The 23,943-nt window shown below is 45.5% G+C and overlaps 1 protein-coding gene across 3 annotated transcripts in view; it reads left to right on the plus strand.

Annotated features, from left to right (window-relative positions):
* Positions 1-23,943, plus strand: part of LOC121077120 (vascular endothelial growth factor receptor kdr-like) — a 137,154-nt gene that overhangs the window by 19,975 nt on the left and 93,236 nt on the right. For all 3 annotated transcript variants that reach the window (XM_040571994.1, XM_040571995.1, XM_040571996.1), the window contains exons 2-3: positions 15,962-16,058; positions 20,049-20,260. In XM_040571994.1, the coding sequence (XP_040427928.1) occupies positions 15,962-16,058; positions 20,049-20,260 (309 nt within the window). The remainder of the gene's footprint in view (positions 1-15,961; positions 16,059-20,048; positions 20,261-23,943) is intronic.

Consider the following 23,943-nt stretch of genomic DNA (forward strand, 5'->3'; position numbering starts at 1 on the left):
TAGTTAAGTTAAGAATGCCAAAAACTATTTGCTGTCCTTCTTCCCGGAGGTGTTGTGAGCACATCTGAGTTTCTGTTTCCTCACAGTGGAACCTGCCCCTTAATTACCGAGCCATTGCCCAGTGTCACAATCTCTTTATTTTGGGCTGCAAGGTGCAGTAAACCTGGGCAACCAGTCATGTCCCACAGGACAGATGTTCATAGCAACACATCAGCTCTCGTGAATAAGGTTTGCAGGATTGGTGCTTGGCATACAGCTATTTTTACTCTCAAACAACTTAAAATTTTTTTTTGGACACTCCCGAAGCTTCTTACATCCTGTGACCTTGCACTAAAGGCCACATGAAATGCCTCACAATCTTCCTAAATACTGTCTTTACTCTTACGGCTCCTGTATGAACCACTGCTATGCAGTTAATGCTCTGCAATTGTTTCTACCCTAAGACCTTTTAGCCAAGGGTTTACAACTTGGCCTCTGAGGTCTCCGCCTGAAAATTCTTTATTTTTGTACTCTCTGCAAGAGTCTGTTTTAAATTGATATCAACATTTTGATATCTTAAGAGTGCAGCAAAATGGTCAGCTTCTCTTTCCAGCTGGAAAGCAAGCATGTTTCTCTGAGTCAAAGTATTGCATGTTGTTGGCTAGCCTAGTGGCTGGTCTCGTTCTGGCTTGGTTGTGCAGATCCAGGCGTCTGTGTGAACTTACTACACATACAGAAAAACAAACAAACAAACAAAAAAACACCTTTAACTGACTGTGCAGTACTTGCTTTTTCAATGCATCTGTTTGACTGTAGTTGGCTTTGCTTCCCCCTCGTCCTCAGATACGTATAGCACACAGGTACCACCATACGCAGCAAGAGACACAGAAAACCTGTTTTTCTTTAGCATGTGGAGAAATTCTTCAGTAGCATAGTCCACAGGCCAAAATTCATATGCCACGCTAAAAATGGTACTGCCTAACCAAGGGAACAGACCTCTGAAAGATCAAGAAAGGACTCCAGCTAATGTGTGCTCTACCTTGACAAGCCATTTGCTTATTCTGCAGGGCCTCAGATCTGGATTTCCTTATCAGAATCGATTCTCTGGGTTCTTAGTGCAGCAGTTCACGGCTCTGTGCATGGATTCAGTATGGGAAGGAACCTTGTTAATTGTCTGTGTGCATTTCCATTATTCTTCCGTCTCCAGCCTTGGTACTACTCCCTGCCTGAATCCACGTGGTGACATTTTTCTTTCTTGGTAGTGGTGTTCTCTTTGCTTTCATTCAGAGCTCACTTAGTTTCCATGGTTCTCTTTTCTCCTCGACATTTTCATACAGACCTGTGTTTTTTATCAGGGCTTCTGTTACTCTGCAAGAAATAGTCAGGAGAGAGTTCCAAAAACAGGAGCTGCTTTCTTCATTTAATTGCTCTTAGAGTCACATTTGTTGATTTCCATAACTATCCAGCTCAAGAACTGATCTTATTCTTCAGAGAGCAACTGCACGTTTTATCTATGAGAACTGCAATAAACTCTTGGGCTAAGAAGGGAAATTTTTAGGAAAAGAAAACAGCAGTGGGCTTATTTCTACTGTGTTTGAAATCAGTAGTAATAGAACCAGTCTGGGTTTTTATAACAAGAGAGAAAATTTTCATTAGAAAATTACACTGTGACAAAATTTTGTGTCCAAAGTGACTGGGGTAAATGCAGTCTTCCAGGAAAGGTTCTCCAGCCAGGATGGTTTTTCTGCTCACAGCCCAGCAACACCATGCCCCTGTCATTGAGATGCATGCGTAGGATGCTGGAGACACCATGTTCCTTGGCGGAATCAAGCCTTTGAATCTGTGTCTCCAACTACCGGGGGCTGCCCTAAATATATGGCTATTTTTAGATGAGTCTTTTTCTGTTGCTGCTTTTCATAATAAAAATAAAAAAATAATAATAAAAAAAAACCTTTGAAGGATTTTTGTTTTATCCCTATGCACAACAGGAATTAAAATAAATAAATAGATCTTAAATATTTAGACATGAAAAAGAATTTCCTGCCCAGCTTTTGCTAAGCGGCGTAGGTGGCTTTAATGCAAACCGGGTCTGCTGCTGGGTGCCCAGCAATGTTTTCTCTTCCTGAAAGTCAGTGAAGAACCTTTAAAAGCAGGGTCCCACAAGGCAAATGCATGGCTTCCAGAGGCACTGTGCAATCGTCTCCCTGGTGCTGTGGTTCCTTCAGATGATGATGTGAGCTGCTGCGAGCCAATCAACCTGGCTGCAGAGGGAGTTGCTCTGCTGCAGCAGCAGGGAGGATACAGCCAGTACCAGGGCAGTGAGCCGAGGTAGCCTTGAAGTGCGTGAGCCCCCCACAGAGCCCCTAGAGGTCAAACCAAGAACCAGGATCTGGCCCTAAAGAAGCAGGCTCAGCTCGGGGCATCCCAGCTGGAGGATCACCCACCTGTCGCCCTGCTCCGGGTTTGTGGGAGGCTGTGCTCAGACACCGGCGGCTGCCTTTCCTCCAAAGCTTCACAGGGCAAGCGAGCGAATCTGGAAACCGGCAGGGGACAGAAGAAGGGACTTTTGTCAACAGGCAGCCATGCTATGTAGACTTGATAAATATGTACAGTGCTAATTTGAAGCAGATTCCTGCTTTGCCACAAGCAGAATTCCTCCAAGCCCTGCCATCAAAAACATTATGTCACAGCTGCAGAGAAGCCTAACAAACAGGGGAGCAGCTGGGGTCACGTCAGGGTAGCTGTGGTGGAGGCTGCAAGGAAGCGATTGAAGCCCTGCTCCACGGCCTGATGGACTTTGTCATTAAGAAGGATTTCACAAACGATTTGCAGACAGTTCCCTGGGTCTGATTGGTACTTTCCAGCTTAATGCAAACCAGCGAGGAAACCAGCTTGCAGATCTAGTTAGGCCAAACTACACAGGAAGGTTGCAGGCAGGAGATAACATAACGTCGCCTGGGGATGCAGAAACCTAACTGAATCGGGGACTGGTTTTTAAGCAGATCGTTAGGTTCTCTCTCCCCTTCTCGAGCAAACAGCTTTTATCTCATCTCCCAAAATAGCAACCTCCCACCCTTCAAAACAAACCAAAAAAAAAGTAAAACCTCTTGAGACAGGCACACAAAGCCGACAGAAGCAGAACACAGAGCTGATCGAAAACAGATTCCAGCGTCAAGTCCAAAGTTGGTTTCAGCCCATTTCTTCTTAATGGGTTATGTTAAGAAACAGAGAAAACAGAGGCATTACCTGCCAAGCAGATTTCACTGTCATTTGGAATTTGCACTTTTCTGACACATATGATCTTTGTGATTTGATCAAATTCATTGCTCTTTAGTGTGGTTCATCAATTGGGCTGATCTTGGGAGGCTCTGGCTCATTTACTTCTGGATTTATAGTCCCAGAAAAACTAATAAAATAATGCTAACTGGGTGTGTGCCTTCGTTCTGTTTCACTGTGACCATCCACCTTCCCCATTCTGATTGTGTCCCTCTCGTGACCTTCCCTTGGCCTCCTCCTTCTTCAGGTCAGTGATTCATCAGCAGGAGGACACAGATGTTCTGTACAAAGAAGTGTTTCCATGCAAGCCGATATTTTTCTTAGAAAAGAGGGCTGGGTGATGGAGAGGAGGAATTTAGCACTCTGCAAAAGGCCTGAGAATACACATTACCCGGTTTCCACTGGTGTGTTGCACGATGCTGCTTACACGACCCACCGACACCCTCAGGGAGCAGAGCTGACTGCTGGATTCATACCAGCAAGGCTCCAAGCAGGAAACCTCAGGGCACGTGGCCCGGGACAAGCGGCAGCCTTTCTGAACAACTAACCCACGAGCACTTGGTGGGCAGCGGGCAGTCAGCTTGCTTGATGGCTTGATTGGGATTTAGCCATGGAGTACGGTCAGAGGCTGTTTTGCAAGCCACCCTCTTAGCACTCAGCAGACCCTCATCCAAATTCCTCTCTCAGCTCTTGTGTTTCTTAGAAACAGCTGCAGTCCTCTTCTGAGTTTTGGTTTATGGACAGTTGAGTCCAAAGCCCAGCACACCCACTCTGCCTTTGAGTCCCAGCAGTGCTGAAGCGGTACCAAAGCAGTTTGGAAAGAAGAGACCGGCCCTGGCAGGCCATCTGAGCGGGACAGTGTGGCCCCAATACAGCCCTAGATGTGGCAACTGAAGCACTGGGAGATTGCTTCAAGTAGGTCACTAGCAAATGTTTTCTGAAGGACATCTCCTAGCGCTTTATCTCATCTAATTTTAAATAGTCCTAAAGATAGGGATGGTTGCTTCCTTTGGGAAATGAATTAGACAGGCTGATAGAACAACGTTGGGAAGATTTTCTTTCCTCTCCCTAGACTCTTAGCACTTGCAACTGTAAAAGCAGATAAATAGCTGCCCTTGGTATTGGACCTCCTGTGATCCCAACCCTTCCTGTTAAGCACTCCGATTTACAAGTTTTATTATTGTAGCACCGAAAGGTCCCATTACAGTGTGCTGTGCAAGCAAGTAGTATCAAATCTACTGAGAGGGCTCTTGGTCTTCAGGTTTAGACAACCTGGCAAATAATCAGATTAGAAAAATGACAGATTATCGTTTAAACCATACCAAAGTTTTGCTTGAGATATGGAAAACTGGCAGAACATTCATACAATGTTGAGACAAAATTGCCTAAGAATCATCCCTGACACCTGAGATGTCAGAGTCAAGATACAAAGCTGAGATCTAGACATGTATATTTAGTATCTTAACTGTTCTCTTCCACATATTTGGGCTGTTGATCCTTGACTGAACATCAAAGAACACAGAGAAAATGATACTCTAAAATCATAACTCGCAACCAGCGAGTAAACCCATGCTTTCCTAAAAACAAACATCTCTGCAGCAATGAATTCTTTTCATCTTCATTGGAGATGAGCCACCAGCTTAGCTGTAGGGACAAGTCTCCTTTTTTTTTTTGGCTTGTGTGCCACTGAACAGATTTCCTCACTGAACTTCATGTTCATTAAAGGCCCAGGCTACCAAGTTTCGGAATGTGTCCGTCTCATCTAGGCAGTTTTCACCAAACCAAACCAAATGAAAGGCTCTGTTAGTCTCCCTCTTAAGCCTCATCTGGCTCTACTGACTCAAATCACTGCAAACAAATAATTTCCATGTACAAAGGAAAGATGGGATCCAGAACGGATCCACATGGCATATCCTGATAAACTCCATCAGTTGGGCTAACAGCATCTTTTTTCAGATCTTGTGAAGGTCACTCTATGCTGTTCAGGGCTTAAGGATATGTTACAACTAGTTTGAGGGTTTCCCAACAGTCTCTTGAGAAGGTGGCTGATGAAACAAGAAGAGACTTGGGAGTCACCAATTTAGTCTGCGGATGGTAGAGGAGGAACAGGAGTGAGCATCCTCCTCACTTGATACATGCAGGCTGAAGGCAGAGTCCTTACAATTCAAAGAAACACACTTTTTGCTAAACTAGAGTTTGAGAGATGTCATAATTTCTCTCTCCTGTTCCTCTCTGGTCATTCTGATGTCTCTCTAGGTATCCATCTTACACTTTTCCAAACTCTTTTACTTAGGATGAATTATCATGAAATTTTATTGTCAAAGGTGTATGCTGACTTAGAGTACAATATTTTAATTGACCCAGTAGTTTGAAAGACTGTTGCACATTAATATTACCTTATATTATATGCAAAATTTCTCTGTTAATACATGTTCTGGCTATGAACTTAAATAGCCAGATTAGGTGAATTTCAAATTATCATCCCTCAGCAGCTCTGTAAATATACATATATATGGCAGGTGAGGTTGTATGTTGGGTTAATGCTGGCCAGTGCATTAATTCGTGCGGTATGGCCAAGTGAAACTTTATTTACCAGCATATTTAACTTGAAGGACTTTTATTTTAATCTCTGTTTGCTTTTAATTTATGAGTGTTATTTTCCAAGCTGTATGGTACCAGAGGTCTCCCTCTGAAACAAGTCTGATAGCTCTAAATTATTGCTGAAAGTTGTTTCATGATTATACTCTAAAGGTGATGGGACTAGACTAGATTTATAACTCCAGCAGTATGCTTTGGGTGCCTGTATGACCAGATACTAGAACAGATCTTTGACATGTGTGAAAACAGCATTATTTTATTGACTTCTCATAAAAATTTCATTTCACCATTGCTGGTCTCTGATGTTAGCAACTTTTATGGGGACCTAAGGGAAACCCCTTTTAGGATTTTATGTTGCCAGCTTAAAGTCTGACCTCTACTGGCAGTCAGGATGAATTAGCTGGTGTGTGCGTGGGTTGCTGTATGCCTTCTGAACACCGAATTAAGGGCAACTGCTCGGGCCTTCAGAAAAATAAATCCCACTGCATGCTCCCTGTCTCCTGCCTTGCAAGCAGAGGACCTGCATGTAGCTTTACTACTGCCTTGGTGCATCACGTACCCCCTGCAGGAAGTGCTGCCATCGTATGGAAACCACTATTTACATTTCCAGTCTGCCAAGAGGCGTGCAGTAATGTTGTGACCAATAAGTAAAAATATATCTATATTACCATATCATATCCATGCAGAAAATAAAAATACTGCCTTATTTTTTTTTTTAATCTGATGGTTACTGGCACTGCAATAGAAAAAGGTTAGAAAGATATAAAATTGTACGGACAAGAAGACATATCAGAAAACTTTTCTACCAATGCTCTAAGTTTAAAAAAAAAGATCCATTCTCTTTAATGAAATAACCAGGCTAAAGAGCTTTATTTACTCTTATCCCGAATACAGGCAGCCCCATTACTCCAGATAAAAAGTCCAATATAAATGTTAAAACTGTGTAGAAGCAAGAGAGAAATCAGTGCTTGCATCAACAGATTTACTACTTGTTTTTCACGAGAGGTCCTGGCCCAAATCAAGATAGATTTCCATAGTGACTGTTTCTTTCTGTGCACATGAGCAGGTTGGGGAATAGTTCTTAGAACAGAGTCAGCACAACAATTGCTTTCATTATTTGCAGCTGTACAAAAGAAATAACTTTGAAAGAAATATAGAGAGGTGCCAAATTCAATCCCATTGATGTGTGAGTGAACACAGTGTTTAGTGCTGCTCTATGTGATACACATGAAGTCTCTGAATTATTGCTGTTGACTTTCAGCCTTACATGTCACCCTTGATAAATGAGCTAATCTGCTGATAGCTACTCAAAATAATAAAGTAATTGAATTAAAAGTGTTTAAAAATGTTCCTTCCATAGCACCCGAAACTTTCTAAGTTTCACCGCGTACACGGCATACAAATTACCCTCTATAGAGCAATTAGATTAGATTAAAGGGAACTGAGTGTAGGGATTTGACAAGCAGGTTTCATAACTTGGTCAGTGTCTGTAGCTACGAAGACGTGTTGGGCTGATAAAAGTGATAAAAGTGATCCGTCCACCAGTACACAAATATGCTCCCAGGAGTTCACCTGTGCTAAAAGATGTGAGGTGACCCAGGAAAGCCTGGTGGGGCCCAGCGTCGACAGGCCGAGCCCACCTTCCCACCTTCCCATTTCCCACTCGGCGCTCTGGAGAAAGAAGCAAAACCTTGGCCACGTTCACTTCCAGATGAATGCTGCGCTATATCTGAAGACCAAGGAGCATCAAATCCTTTACCATATGGGCGAAGGGCAGGCAGGACAGGGGCTGTGGTGGGCTCCGGCAGGAGCACAGTGCGAACCCAAGGCCGAAGCCAGTGGCAGGGAGGCCTGGTGGGCTCCTGCAGGGGCTGCTGCCATGTGGGTTCCTCCTCAAGGCCAGCCCGTGCCTGTGCTGCTCTCCCTCAGAGGCCTGTCGGCAGAACGGGCCCTCTCCTCAGGATGGCCAAGTCAAGGAAGAATGAAAGCTATGTCCGGAGCTTCTATGAAGTAATCCTGTCTGGGAATCATTGGAAACACTTGCATCTGCAACCCTAAGCTGTTCTCAGGAGACCACATCGGGGGAGAGGCAAAGACAGTTTCATACCTCACATATTTCGATTTTTTTTTTCTTTCACACATAGCATGGTCTCTTTTGTGTGTGTGTGTGTCTCTCTCCCACCGGGTCTGCATATTTGCTAATCGTGGAGATGTGCCAGGTCTTCTCTTTCCCAGAGGAATTGCCATAATTTAGATCCAGAAATAACAACATTCCCAGCCTTTTCTCCATCAACATGAGATTGCTGCATTTCCTAAATACTTTAAATTGTGCTTGAGTGCATGGCAGATGACTGCAGATGTTGCCACCTCCTTTCCCAGATCTCATGTTTATTTTATGGCTGTAGATCTAAGTTCTGGACTTGTCACGCAGCCACAAAGAACGGACGTGTCTCCCCCCTACATAACTCAACATAAGCACAGGGCGGTGATATCTCTGTCATTCTGTAGGACTCCACACTCTGCAGTGTCAGAGGGAAAACAATGGCTCTGATTAATGAGCTGCTGCCACCAAAGACCAAACAATTTTGACCTAGAGCTGCTTTCTGTGGCCTCTTTCCATAAATCTGCAACTGATATGGCGATCCCTATCATGGAAAGACGAGAAAGCTCATGGCACTGCATGTTCAGGGAGTTGCCTTTGAGCAGGTGTAGTCAAACTCCAAAGGTTATGTTTTGATTACCAAAAATCAGAGTAAAGTTCCTGTTAATTAACAGTGGTTTTTTAACTGTCAGCACACAAAGCAATCAGGTGGCCTTGCTGAAGCCTTTCTGCTGATTACAGGAGGAAGTCAGAGTGACCCTGTGCCACTTCATCAGGAAATGCTGATGCATCTATGGGTGAGGAAAAGTCTTGTAGGAACAAATCCCAAGAGTAGGGCCAATGCCTTATCTTATCTTCAAACACTCGCTCTACTTAGCAGTTGTTTTCCCTGTGCTGTAGATGTCTTCTCCACTTGAGAGCAATGATTGAATTTTTTGTTGTTGTCACTGAGGACGTTTACATCCGAGCTCCTGCCTCTGGTGGAGCTGCACACAACTTGTATCTGTAGCAGGCAGAGGAGAAGAATGGGTGGGAACTGCTCCCCTTTCTCACGAATCAGCTAAACAAATACTAGGTCTTCTGGTTTGGAAAATCAACAAAACCATGAAGCCTGCTGTGCCAGCAGATACTCTTGGGTTAACACTAGCATTCAGATATTCTGAAAGAATCTTAGCCATCTCTCCGGATGAGTTACTGATTACTAATTTAATTTTGTATGAACTTCTTCAGCTTCTGTAGGAATGGAAGCTCTGACTGGCCTACAGATGGCTGGCTACATGCCCACACAGAGCATCTCTGTGGCAGGACTCCCTGGGGGGATTCCTGTGTTCTTCCAGGTGGAAGCCAACAGGAGGATATGCTTCTTGCAAAACAAAACAGAAAATCTTCAAAAGTTCCCAAGAGACCTGGGGGCAAGTGGGCTCTTTTACCTTTCTTGCCTAGATGATGCATTGGGGAGTTTTGAGGGTGGTGGTTTGTTCCCATTAGAAGCTGGTGGGGAGTAGCTTGGCTGCCAGCTTGCAGCACATGGAGCAGAATCACCAAATCACCGAATCACAGAATCATTTAGGTTGGAAGAGACCTCCAAGATCACCTAGTCCAACCTCTGACCTAACAACTAGCACTTGCTGAAGTGGCATTTCCAGCTCGTGTGAGAGCAGGGCTGGGACAAGCACTAGGCCCCTACTCCTCTCTGGGAAAGACAGCTCGGCAGGGAGTGTGTGAGCATCCTACGGGGCTGTGGCCCGTGACAGCACCTGAGGAGGAGGGCACGGCCTCATACATCAAGCGCTGTGCACGTGTGTAGGAAAAGATGAAGAGTTTAAATCTTTACAAACAACTTCAATTATTAGCCTCAAAATACATATGGAGAATTGAGGCTTAGGAGAGCAAACAACCTGATAAAGCTAACTCCCTGAGCAAACCATGAAATGGGAGCAATCTGATCAAGCCACGTTAGATCTGGAGGGTAAGCTACCTTCACACAGCCCTTTCTGACCCACACATTCCACATCTGCAGCCCATCGTGGGGGGCCTTTGCCCTCCCTACTGGCTCGGTACCCATCAGGTGGTTTGACAGAGCACCCACTAGCCAGCAGAAAAGAAGAAAATGGAGAAGTTTGCTCCTGATTTAAAGACAAGATCTTCAAGACAAGAGCATCCCTTCTTTGCTGGGAAAGTCAAAGCCAGCAGTAATGCTTAATTTAGAAAATATTGTGTTTAGAATAGAGAGCACTATATTTTATTAATGCATGAGTCTGGCAGAATCGAAAATTATATGTCCTTCTCCCACCCAAAGTCACAACAAAAAGGAGGGAGAGGTGGGTCTTTTTACTTACTTGCTAATGTCTTTTTAAGCCTTTAAAGTAATAGAAAATTACTCAATTATAACAAGTGAAAGCTGATTCCAGGAGCTGAAGACCTAATAAACACACCAAATATTGCAAGGCTTGTGATGCCATAATGCTAGCAGTACTGTCTTCTCTTTTCATAGTGGGTGACCTTCAAACAAATCCTAAAATGATTACAGGCCGTTGGTTTAAACACACACAGCTTTTCACTGAATCCTTGAACTTTCTAATTCTAGTGGAAATAGGATTTCCTTGGGGATATAGTCATGAAAATACCTTTTAAAACTGGTACCTGTTCATTTTCCAGATGCACTCAAGCTGTGTCCTTGTGATGAGGTTTCCTGGCCTCTCAAAGGACAGCACATTGTCTCTCCTCCGTGTCATTTAGTGCTGCAGACACAAAGCAGTTTGGAGAGACTGAGCTATCATCTGTTTTTCCCTGGCAGGTAGAACAGGTAGCAGCTCTTCATCAGCACAGTCCGTATTAATGGCAACCATCTCATTAACAGTGATCAGGGCCATACACGCTGGTCATAGAGCCCCCAGTGACCCCCCTGAGCATTTTCAGAGCACAGATTATGTTCCTGATCTGGGCTCTAACTTTCAGAAACACTACATGGCTTACAAAAGTATTCCCAATCTATTGTCAGCAGTGGACAAAGTTTTTAAATAACGTGTCTATGCCTCTCCCCTTTCCCTACTAAGTCAGCTCTAAAACTCTGACTTCCAGCCCTTCCTAATGGGACCTGATGTGTCCTAGGGCCCAGATCTGTGCACAAGAGTGACTTTACACACATGAATAGTCCCTGGAGTTCAATCATGTGCAAAAAGCTATTTGTGTGCCCAAATCCTTGTGGAATCAGGGCCTTGGTCTAACCGGCTTCATTTAGCTGTCAGCACAGTGGTCTGCGCTTTCCCTAGATGTTATTTTTTTGTCATCTGACGCAGAGGTTAGGTGCTCTTTGGTACTGTTCTTTCAGTTTTCCCCTCCTCTGTGTGCTGCAGTGCCCAAAAGGGATAAGAGGATCTCTTAATCAGGTATGATATTGACATTAGCTGTCACTATGTACGATACCTAGATACACTCAATCTCACAAGCATTTGTGAGCGCTCTTTTTGGCATAGCTACTGGGTAGTGACAGTGCCTAAAGGATGCTTGAAGGAAGACTGTTACAATGAGAAACAGAGATTAAAAATAGTTGTTATCTGTGCTTACTGATGGTCCTAGCACGAACAAGGCATTCGCTTAGTGTGGGAGTGATGTCCCTCAGCCAAGTGAGATGGAGTTAGGAATCATCTAACAGAGGTGAGGGAGGTCACACGTTACCCTCCGCCTGAGGATCCTCCCAGGTTTCATGTTGGCTATGCTGCGAAATCAGATTATCCGAGGAAAAGCAGTTTTCAATATACTTTTCTTCCCTGGACAATGTATCAGTCAGCCTTTCACATTTCACTGCCAAGGACCCATGTAGATGTGCTGTGTTTGGGGTTTTCTGCTCTGTCAGGAGCAGAATGTTAAACTGGCAGAGAGAATAAGCTCTTGGGAGCAGAAATGGTGCAGAGAGGCCCTGGTTGGAGGGTCCATCCTGGCTCAGGGCTCTTTCTAAAGCCTCTCTTTAGCTCAGCCCTGCGAGACTCTTGACCAGCTGTGGTCAACCTGCTTTGGCAACAAGTCCTTGAGGGCAAGAACTAACGTCACATGTCACGTCACATTCCAGGAGGAACCTGCCTTTCTCCTTTGGTTTACAGAGGGGATGTTGGGCATTGCAGTACATGACGGTCTCTCTCCTAGCTCTACAGCATGATAGCCCTAGCATCTTATCCCAAACCGTGCCAGAAGATCTGAGGAAGGATGCTGCACCAGCTTCATCACCCCAGCCAGGCAGCAGTGCTAGCTTCACAAAGAGAGTGGCAGGGACAGCCACAGAACTGGGGCTGTTCCCTGGGCTTTTAGACATCGCTCTGCAGAACAGCGCCTGCCAAGGTTCTCGCTCCTCGGCAGAGCTTTGCTGTGGTAAGGACATGCTTGGTGTGAGCACTTGGTTTTGATTTTATGACCCTTGTAGCCCTACTGTAGGACCAAAATTATTTACCAAAGAAGAGGAGAATGTTATTTTAGGCCTGGACATGACAATTTAAGCAGTGCAAGCAGAAGATGCTAGCTTCAGCAGGACTCAGTCCAGCAGTATTTGTCTTCCACCCCACCCTGAGCAGGTTGGAGGCCCTGGTTGTATTGTATAACATACCACAGAGTGCCACCTCGGAGAGATTTCTTCAAGTCCTTACTGTTTTCTTATGAAACTGAACTCAACGATCCTTGTGGGTACCTTCCAACTCAGGATATTCTCCGATTCTATGATTCTAAGTACAGAGCTGGCTGTATTATTTTTTTTTTGAGAAATGCTAGACATACTGATTAAAGCCGTAAAATTAAAATGAACTACATTAAAATAGTGAACATTCATGTAGCATACAAAGAAGGAAGAGCACTATAACTAAGCTACATGGTGCATTCAAACAATGCTTACCTATGGGCTGCCAACATTGTGTTCACTTTGCCCTTTCCAGACCTAGATCGCACCTGCCTGTGTTTTACAACACAATCAAGAGCTTACCAGCAAGTAAGAGACCTGCACGCAATGTCCAATGAATAAATATGAAAGTGGAGCAGCTCCCTTTCTTCTCATCCAGTGTGCCCTGGGGCCGTCCCCAGCTTTGCCTCCAGAAAACCAAAATCCAGCTGTAAAGGGACCAGGGGAGGCTGAAAGTTTTGTGAGGCCTCATCCTGCCATCTCCCCCACTACTTTCTTGGTTTTGCACTGCAACTTTTTTCCTTTGAGTCCACTCAGCTTTGGCTCAGGAATGCCAGAAAGGGCACACGCTGTGTTTAGAAAAACTCTCTGTCACCTGGCAGCAGGGATGAAATGTGTGTGGCAGAGGAATTTCTCCTCCTGTCCTCCATGGGGTAGAAACGTGCCAAAATTACTCTTTGCTTATTCTTTTCTTCAGCTCCTGAAGCCAAAATAAACTTTGGGAAAAAAGTAGCTCAGATGTATAAATAGAATAATTGAAAAATACTTTTCTTTCTCTTACCAAAACCAGTCTCACATATTATAAAAGCCTGAGCACTTACTCCCTGGTCACAAGAGCAGCTCGGGTCTCAGCCCGCTGCCTGGCATAGCACTCCGCACCCCTCCCACAGTATCACACTTGCTTGTGAGGGACAAAAGTCAGGCCTGTTCAAGAGGCCAGCTTGAGACTTCAGCTAAGCCCCTGTAAGCCCTAAGAACAATTGACGGCGCAAGAGGAACCAAAGAAAGGATTATTCAAAACCCCAGGATTTTCTAAGTCAAAGCAGACCTGGCTGAAGTCACAGTACAAACAGCCCAGAGCGGATCGCGGTAGTAGCTGCGTGCTGGAAAAGCTACGCAGGGCCCAAACCCCCTCAGCTAGCTAATTAAATGACACTCGGCAAACATTTTCAAAGCTACATTGACCATTTTTTTGTTTTCTTTTTGCAAAGATCAACACTTAGCTTTAGGAGAGTGAAATTCCTCAGCATCATGGAATAGCACATGCCAAAGCTCAGACCATGCCGTGTAACATGCTGTGTAACATGCTCTGGATGACCCAGCTTGGCAAGGGGTTTGGACCAGATGATCTCCAGAGGTCCCTTCCAACCATTCTGGGATTCTCTGAGTCTGTGACTCTGTGAGTCTGGGGGCCATTTTGCATCCACAGCATTACATGCAATAGCAATTTTTAGGTAGGGCCGTGCTATACAATGTCACACTGGAGGGAGTTCACGTTGGCCAGGCTCCCACTTGTTCTCCAATTTATTCCTTATTCTGTAAAGGACATTAGAGATAGAGCGGAACAGGGTGTCGGGAGGTCTCTGACGATGGAGCCGTGGTCAGGACTGGTGCAGTGTCAGCTGAAGGTCTGTAGGGAGGCTCAGTGTGCCCAACAAGGGGGTTGAGGAACACACTGTCTGGGCAGCATGCTCCCTGGGAAGGACTCTGGTGCCATGAGATGAGCTGGCCTCCACTGAGTTTCTGCTGGGAATTTGAATGGCTCATGGAGGAAGCCAGGCTCTCCAACGTGGGAGTGATTCACTCTCCACACTGAGAGAATATGCCAGGCTCAGAGCATTTTACTTGAATCCAGCACAAAGGAGATGAGAGGAGATGGGAGGTGGGAGGCAAGAAAATCACTGTTTCATCCAGTTGAGAAGTTAAACCCTAATGTTTCTCTTTTTGTTAGATACGTTATCTTCACTATTCTGCTGAGAATAATGCCTCTGTTATAAGCCCAGCTAAAGATTTCTGGCTTATCAAGTTCAAGGCAAAGGAGAAGATAGAGATTTGAAGAGCAGGAGGGGAAAGAAAACATACGGCTTTAATGTCAGAGCTTTAGAAATTGAGATACTTATCTAAGCCTGTTTTCTCCTTTCCTTGATTATGTTACTTTGAATTTGGACAAGGAAAGCAGCCCAGCCAGCCTCACTTCTGTTTCTTCTCAGTTTCACTTTCTGAAAGTGATATTGCCATAGATGAACGCTCTGATAGCAGGATGGTTTCACATTCGGCTTTCTGCAGGCAGCTGCCAGGAGCACTCGGGGCGCAGTGCCGTGGCTGGGGCTGCGCAGCAGCAGCAGCACCCACCTGCCAACGCTCCTCGCTCTGTCCACGAATGTCAGCTGCCCCTGCAAGTGGCTGTCTGTGAGGGGTCACGAGCATCCCAGCACCTCTCAGCGCCCAGGTTTGTGGGGCTGTCGTGGTGCAATAGCTGTGCTCACAAGCTGCTTGGTGCGTGAGCCACACTGAGTGCTCATCAACGCAGCAGGGGGCGAGGTGAAACTTGTCCTGATCTCACAGAGCCTTGGGAAGTGTGGCTGCTTGGGAGATGTTTCCTGAGCCAGGAGATGATGATGATGGGGACGATGATGAGAGAGGCCTTTGTCACTGCTGTCACTAAAGACCACTATCATGAGAGACCTGACAAACCTTGTTACGCTAGCACTAGGGATGGTGTCTCAGACACCACTGCAAACTTGCCTGGCAGCACTATTTTTATTTTTTTTTTTACATTTGCCTCAAAGAAAGCAGCTTGCTATTTAGTTCCAGTGCAGTATTTGTGAATGCTTCTTTGGAAAACAGGAGGCTTTTGATGTGTTTTTAACATAGCAGATGTTTCATGGCTGTGAATCAGAAAGAGCTGCTCCCAGAATGATTATCTCTCCTCCCATTGATTACAAGGTAATATATGAGCTCATGCACCAAGTTGTTTCCCGAAGACCCAATTCCCGCCAGTTTTATATGTGTGCAAAAACCTTTTGAAATTAATCTGTTGTTCTAAAACTGTAATAATCCAGTAACACAGCCAGCTCTAAATAAAAGGAAGAAGACTATTAGCAGAAATACAGGTTCCCCATGTTAGAAAAGAAAGAGATGAATAAGGGAAAGAAAAACAAACTGAGGGGATCTCAGTAGGTACAGTGTGCTCAACTGAATTGCAGCAATATAAATTAAACCCTGCGTGGGCCCCCAATTTAGGAACTATTTACAAAACAAAAAGCTTTCCTCAGCTGCATTGTGCCCGTTCCAGCCATACTGAATAGCCTGCCTAACGATGGTTTCTTCTTTATTTGTGTCAGGTCTTGCTGAGGATGAATTTTTTGAGAAACCGACGCTAAGCATTGCAAAAGACCACGTTGTCATCTTACCAGGAGAAGCCCTAAAAATAAAATGCAGGTAAGGATTGCTCCAGCAGTGCTGGATTCCCTTGGTTGTACTGATTCCCTTGGCACAGCACAGCTTCTGGGTAGGGGAGAGCAAAGTTTGCTGCGCAGCCATGATCTGGCAACTGGAGCAGTTTTCCCTCACATGTGCTTCTGAGTGGAGGAGAATTTGCTGGGCTGTAACGGAGCAGGGAGGATGGTCTATGGTCACCATGCAGCCCGACCTCATTCTTTACATTGTAAGGGGGCCCAAGAGAAGCCCTGAGTCAGCGCACAAGTAAGCTTATGGAAGGGGTTGTACCTTTAGGACATGGCTGTGAGATCCTCATCTGAAAATAGGTTCCCATTCAGCTCTTCAGCAGGTAAAGTCACTCCTTTGCCCCCTGTCCATAAGTAAATGATAATCGAGATCATCACACTATGTCATTAGCTCTTTATATATATGTATATATGTATAAAGCTTCACATATGCATACATATATATGACAAAAAAATGTGTGTATAAGCTTAAACTTCCTAACCTCAAATACTGCTAACCCAAGAGATGACAATTAAATAAGCAGCATTTACTATGTGTACATGCAAAGACCTGATCTGCTTGAACTTACATCTTTAAATCAAAGGTAACCAGGACTTGTAAAAACCAGAGGATTAATCACAAATTGTTGCAGCTCTTCGATTCTTGACACAATGTGTAAAAACCAGCCATGCAATAAACAAGCAAAGTTTTGGTAATGCTGTGTGTTTGCAGGGTGGTGGACCTCTGCAAAAGGGGGATATAGGGTTTTGGTCACAACCGAGCCGTAAATGCGAAGAGTCAGAGCACCTTCTGGTGTGTCCAAACACACACGGGCTCGCTCGGTCACACAAAAGGCCTCAGACTGTGCTGCACACAGGTGTCACTTGTTCTGAGTGTGATTTAAATGCCAAGCTGCTGTGAGAGGCTGTTTTTCAGTTTCTTCAGAGAGTATTGTAGGAGAGAAGGCTTAAGGTAATCTAAACTATCACAGTTTCTCCCTCACACACAGGCTTTTTTTTACACCTTCTTGCAAAGTCCCCTTGACTGTAGCCAGGACGTGGTTGATTTCTTGCAACCCCAGTTCCTGGAGACAGTAAGAGCAATGGGAAGGTGAATCTAAGCTGTAGGTTATGCTGACACATATATCCCTTCTGACTTTTTCCTAGTCTATCTAATTCAATGTTACAGTGAAAGTTAAATTGACTCATGCTGTGTAAATTTGTGATGTCTTCTGGAGTGTAAGGTAATTTTTTTCAAAGTACCTCCAGCTAGCCGCGTGGCTTATGAGGTCAAAACAACCTTACAATGGTATTTTTAGCTTGGCAAGCAGCAAGGATGATGGCAATAAAGTTTAAACAGTCCTTTAAAATCTCAATGTAGTGCTTCGTAAAACATGATATGTGGACATGAGTTCAGTGTGGTGCTCCAGGCCAATTAAACCACTACTTTTCAGCAGTTCTCCATCCACGGCCTTTTTAATCTCTAGCAACGTCCTGTTTTCTCGTATCACCAGATGAATGAATAGATGAAAAAATTATTAGCACTTCAACAGTGCTGGCTGTGTTCCGAAATTGCTTTATGGATGCGAAGCAATAAACCCCCCCAGCAGGGCTGACAGGAAGCAGTACCTGCGATGCTAGCATGGGAGCAGAGGCCCAGAGCACTTAAGTTGCTTGCCTCACACAAGAGCCAGGACTGGAAGCTGGAAGTGTGATTTCTGCACTTGGAGTGTGAGATCCCCTGAACCAGATCCTGATGTCTGCCATCCGCTGACACACCAACATCCGCACACTCACAGCTGATCTCCAGCCTGGTCCAGAAGGGAGCTCCAAGGTCCCTCCAGGGAACAGCAGGGCTCAGCACGAGATGGCAGGCCGAGCAGGCAGCTGCTGGAGACTGAACTCGCCGTGTTAATGTTCCACCCCCCTCAGCCTCCACTCATTGGAGGTTTATGTCCAGGATTTCCTCATTTTTGGCAGCCTGGCCAGAACTGCAGCTACTGCTGTGACTCCCCTTGGCCAGATGTGTGAAAATACCGAAGCAGTGGCCAAAGTCTTCATCTTCCACCTGGATAAAACGGGCAGGTGGAGAAAGTGGGCACGTGTGAAGATGCACAGAACTGTGAAACCCTGATCTGCTCTGCAGAACCACTGCTGCAGGTTTCCAGCCGTGGCAGAAACCAGACTGGGTGACGGGAGAGGGGCAGGGACCTGAGCACTTGATGGGAGTTGAATGTGAAGTGGCATTGTTCACATTCAGGGCCAGGAGTCCCGTTTCTTGACAGAAGGGGTCATTACGTCAGTAATGACGTTAGTAAGGTAGGAAAAGAGCACTGGCAGGGACCTCCCTGCCATAAAGTAATCCAGTGCTCTGAAGGCCAGGAAGCTGATGTGATGGACGAGGTGGGGTTGTCCAAGTCCACCATGCATCCAGCGAGGGTGAGGCTGCTCACCAGGGCGGATGTTCACACTTCTCCCAGTGTTCTCGTTCTCCTACGTGCTGGGAATAACCTTGAGAGCTTAGCCCCGTGTCCACATCATCTTCAGGAAGGCGACAGAAGGACGGGCAGAAACGGGGGCCAAGAGGATGTTTGTTGAAGTGTCACTGAATTTGCTGGCAAACGCCTTCCCTTACTGCACTGATTGCACTGCTGCAAAGCCACTGGCACAGAAAGGGTAGTCGGAGTTCCTAGCTAACTGGAAATTTCACACAGCACGCTTGCTAGATACACCAAGTACTAGCATCTCCGCGCCGAGTAGACATGTCTAGACCGGATTTCTCCCTGGCGACACTCAGCTGGGGAAATCCAGAGCTCCTTACTCCTTCTTCAGCTCAGCCAAAGCCATTGGGTCACTGGGAATTCACTGATGGAGGGAGAAGGGGTGAGCGAGCCCCCAGTCCTTCAGAACAGCGTGCCTCTCTGCGAGCACGGCAGGAAGGACCTGCCTCCCTCTAAAAGTAACACAAGCTCCATCTTCCCCAGAGGAATCCACAGCACATTACTCCTGTCCCCACTGGTTTCCACACTGACCAGCACCAACTACTACAAAAAGACCGTACTCTTCAACGCACAAGCAGGCACAGCCTGTACTAGCACTTCCTCAGGGACCTCAGAGCACATACCGAGCAGTACACATCCCATCCAGGAGCTCCTGCCACCACGGTGTGCCCTGATGTTTTTGGCACAGCACGACCAGCACAGCCAGTGCCCGTTGCTGAGCTAACTTAGGTCTGCTGAAAGCTCTCTCTGAGTCCAGCAACAGGTTATAAAATGGCTTTGCTTTTTGTCAGTGAGCTACGTAAAATTGCATTTGACATTAGCTGTGTTCATAAATAAGACACGGAATGGGTCAGGTGGGTGAAATGGTGTATCTATCTGTCCTGCTGGTTTTATGTTCTGGCTGCCGTGACAAGGTGAATGGAAAAAAAATGTGTCTTGAGCAGATATTCTAAGATCTGTAATCTGATTAGTTCCAGATCCTTCACAAAATCAAGATTGAGTCACTGCTGATTAGACAAGAAAGGTGATGAGAAGTTACATAAATGTTCTCTCTACATGCAGCCTTAGAGTTAAAAGAAAGTATAAGTTAATTTAGCTGTTAAAATATGCAAAGTCCTCAGCTTGGAAGAAACATATAATTTTATCTGGTGCTTTCAAATGTTTGAAGTGTCTAAAACATAACATTATAAAAACAAACTCGTGTTCAAGATGTCTGTTAAAATAAAAATTAAGCTTTCCTCCAGGAGTTAGCTTGAGCTCCTAGAGACCAGTTCTGGAATTTCCCTTGTTCTGTTGATGAATGTGGTGTGATGCCCCTTACTTTCTTATAGCCGGTAATGCAAGCACCCCACAACCTTAATCATTCATGTCCAAATGACAAGTTTAGGAACATTAGGAATATCAACAACACTTGGCGAGAAGGAAGCCCAAATTTTGTCTGAAATCGTGACCCTGTCTTTAATTTTGGTGCGTTGTGTTGACAGGGGAGCACCTTCGGTGAGCTGGCTTTTGAGGGAGGACCAGAGGGAAGACCCCAGGGTGCACCTCAGCAGCTGCCGAAATAACACGCGGCAGAGCTGCAGCATGCTCGTCATCAGGAAAGTCACAGCCAACGACACCGGTTACTTCACTTGCATCCATGACGACTCCCCGTCCAACGAGGATCTCATGGCCAAGATTTACGTCTTTGTTAAAGGTAAGAACTTCACTTTCTTTTGGTTTTATGCCTTCTTGGTGACATAAACTGTGTTCAGCTGAGCTGTTCAATCTGTGCGACAAGCAACCCAATTCAGATGCTTTCCCAAATCCCACCTCCCCGCTGACCCAGCAAGCACCAGCTCTGACATTTTGTAGAGGCTGGATTACAGCTGGATTTTCAGGCCAGCTGAATTCACAGGGACACCGATGTGACAACCAGAAATCAGCTATCTTGTTCAATTCCAGGACTTGAAAATTAGATTGTCCTGCCTATTTTTGTGTTCCAAATAACTGATACACTGATTTCTTTAAACATCTTTTACGTTCTTTTACCTTTAAGACTAAATTCTTTTATCCTAGGGGGTTTTGCTATCAGAGTGCTTTTCCTAAGATTCACCCTCAATAACCAAGTCCTCTCTCTTCCCCTTCCTCCCCAGGCACGAAACTCCCTGACAAGGGATTTTGTAATTCCTGTCTTTCCTACACGTTTGTGTCCAGCTTTGTCCTTCACATCTATGAGACGTACTTAGCAAAGCTGGATGACTGCATTGTACATATTTTACTGGCTTTTGTAAAAAATGGCCCACTGCTCATTTCTATTCTCTTTGAGCTGCCTCTCCCCCGTGTGTCAGAATCATTGAGTTCAGATCCAATAATAAATGGAAACAGAAACTTCAGAGGAGAGTCATCTACTATAATTAAGTGACTAACACACCGAACAACCATGTCAGTAATATGAATTCTTCTTAAAAGAATATTCCCAGAAAATGCTGATTTTTTTTCCAATCTATTTGACAAATGCATTGTCAAACTGTTGAATCATCTTGGATCTTCCAGGCTGAGATTGTGAGTAATTAGACAAAGGAGCTAACCTTTTGGGGCTGGGACAGGGGATGGCATGAGCTCCATTGGTGCTGAATAGGGTTACTATTCAGTTCCCCACACTCACACAAATGAGCGAATTTAGTTTTTCCAGTAGCTGTTAAAATGGGGTTCTTTGAGCCTTGGTAATAAGACAAATGCTAGAGATGCAATGAGTTTGTCTGATGTGATTTGAACAGTTCAGTAAGCTGTCTACCTACAGAACACAATTGCGTATGGGCCGGGCAGCTCCGACAGTCTCACAGTGTTGCTCACTATGGTGAAACCAGCACGAGGCGTGACTCCCGTCACCAGGGGACTGTGGTCTGCCCACACAGCTAAATTCAACTTCTGAACTACTAGGTGAACACACCTGGCTGATGCACGTGGATAAGATTTTTCCTGTCTCTGTATGTCTGTTGAAAACAGTCCCTTTCTGCCCTCATCCTGCTTTCCCAGTAAGCCTTTCTCTTATCGGAAAGTAGCTTTTTGGTGTTATTTGTTAGTTCCTGCAGTCACTTTTTTTCTGCCTTTCTATTTCCTTTTTCTTATTTTTCCTTGTTACTCTAAGCCCTGGTTTCTTTATCCACCCTAGTTCTTGTGCTGAGCTGTTTCCTTTTCTCATTACACACTGCTCAGATGCCCCGCATCTAATATTGTTAACCCAGCCCAGTGCCTACACTTCAGGAAACAGTGCATTGAAAACTCAATTCTCTACCCTGATTCAGTGCCCTGGCCAGCTATCCAGGACTTCATTACTCTACGGCGGGAGCACGTGCAGGAAATGTTATGGATCTTTTGGGACTGCCTGAGCATTTTCCTTAAGAAAATATCTCAAGTTATGAAATGCTTGCTGGCGATGCACTTGGAGCAGTGGTAATCTAAAAAAAAAAATCACAGGATGTCCTCTTGCTAGCTTGAGCCTGCTGTGCCAAGGTTCTCCCTAAACACAGCACTGCGTGGCTGTTTGCTCTAAATCAAAGATTCTCCTCTCTCAGATGTGATTTCACTGTGTAATATGCCCTCCCTGCTCTATAAACTCTTACCCAGAGTTTTAAAAGTCCCGTGCTTTAAAAGTTTTGAAGAAAAAGCGTACAGAAATTGAGCCACTTGTGCTATGCGTGGGTGAAGTCGTGAGGAACGCACACCAGCGGGGAACCCCCTGCTCCATGTCCTGTCAAGCCAGCTGCTCATCCACCACAGAGCAGAGCCCGACCGCAGCAGCTCAGGCTGTAAGCCTGCAAGTGCCTGCTGGGACCTGGCCTGCCAGGCTGAGGAAGCTGCTTGGCCCCAGCGAAATGAAGCTATTTATACCTCAGCATGGATGCTGTCTGCAGGGTGTGCTCTTCTTCCCCTGTAATTCCTGTGTGTGTTTGTTGAATGCCAGCAGGCTGTTCTGGGGACAAGGAAACTGTTCGCCAGTGTCAGGGATCTATGAGTTGTGGAGTTAAGGAAGGCACTCAGACCGTACTTATGATTTTCTTAAATATTTAAACATGCCTTTGTAAGGGATTTGGTCTCACAGTGTCTGGGCATCACTAAGAAAGCCATCGGCTGTCTCTAGTGAAGAAACTCACAGTTCCCAGCGAGTGCCAGACAAAGAAGAAGTCCAAAAGACATCTCTCTGGATGTTTTGTGGAGAGAGTGTGTGCTCAGCAGGGTGTTTATAGGACCGAGCCAGGTGGAGTGAGAAAATATTGAGCCAGACCCTGAAGGCTGGAGATTCCTCAGAGGTTACAAGCCATTATTGCCAAAAAAGGAAGGGGAATGGTATTTTTTCCCTTCATTCCTGGCCTGCTGCTTGACACCGAAATGAGAACATGACTGTATCGGAAGCCCTGCTTATTGGCTATTATTTCCTGTGCTTGCTTCTGTTTTTACAGCCTCCCTGGTGGAGCTTCTAAGCTCTGTCAGAATCTGGCACTCAGCAGCTCTCCCCCGGCGCAATTGAGCCATGACCCCTGCACATCAGTCAGATCATACGGGACCCAAAGGCAGCAGGGTCAGCCTCCACGCCTCAGCTGTGCACTGACAGTCTGCAGGGAGGGAGAGCTCAGGATCTTAATCCTGAACAATTGTTCCTGAAGCCTTTTCTGCTTCCTGCTGCAGCTGCAAGTCCCAGGGACTGTAATTAAAAGGCAGACAACCCCCTCCTCCTGTTGCCCATCTCCTCGTTGGAAATACAACGTAGCTTAGGGCTGGACCAGAAATAGTTGGGAGTTTCTTAATGTGGTCGTCTAACTTCATTGCAACTCTGAGGGAAAACCTCTGCAGCTAAAGGCAGCGTCTGGTTGATCTCGGTGCTGCAGCGCTGACCCAAGAGCAGCCCAGCAGCTCTCCCATGGCCACAGTCAGAGAACGGGGAGGACAGAGACAGCCATTCCCCCATCTCCAGACTCAGAAAGGGTCGTGTGGACAGTGTTTCACTGCAAATGCTGCCGCATTTGCTCCTGTCTCCTGCAATTACCCTTCCCAACCTCATGGATGGTCCTTGTGGGGGGCGCACTCATTCATTGCAACCTTTGGGATTCCTGAGCCCAGGGAAGGGGCAGGCTGTCTATTTTGTGTTCTGATATAGAGACCCCTCTCTGCTAGGTTTTCTATAGCACATATAAAATTAAACATGGCTTAGAGAAGGAGGAAAACAGAAACAAGAAGATTCTCTCCACCTTCTCCAAGTGTTGTTCCAGACCGCAGCCTAGACAGAAGTCAGGACTTGCAGCTCTCAGCTCTCTGAAATACTGTTACTGTCAGCAAAGCAACTGTCTCCAAGTAAGATAGCCCTCAATGTGTCAGCTGGAAGAGCTCCCTGTGCCAGCT

Source organism: Cygnus olor, chromosome 13 (assembly GCF_009769625.2).
Source record: "Cygnus olor isolate bCygOlo1 chromosome 13, bCygOlo1.pri.v2, whole genome shotgun sequence".
Taxonomy (NCBI): Eukaryota; Metazoa; Chordata; class Aves; order Anseriformes; family Anatidae; genus Cygnus; species Cygnus olor.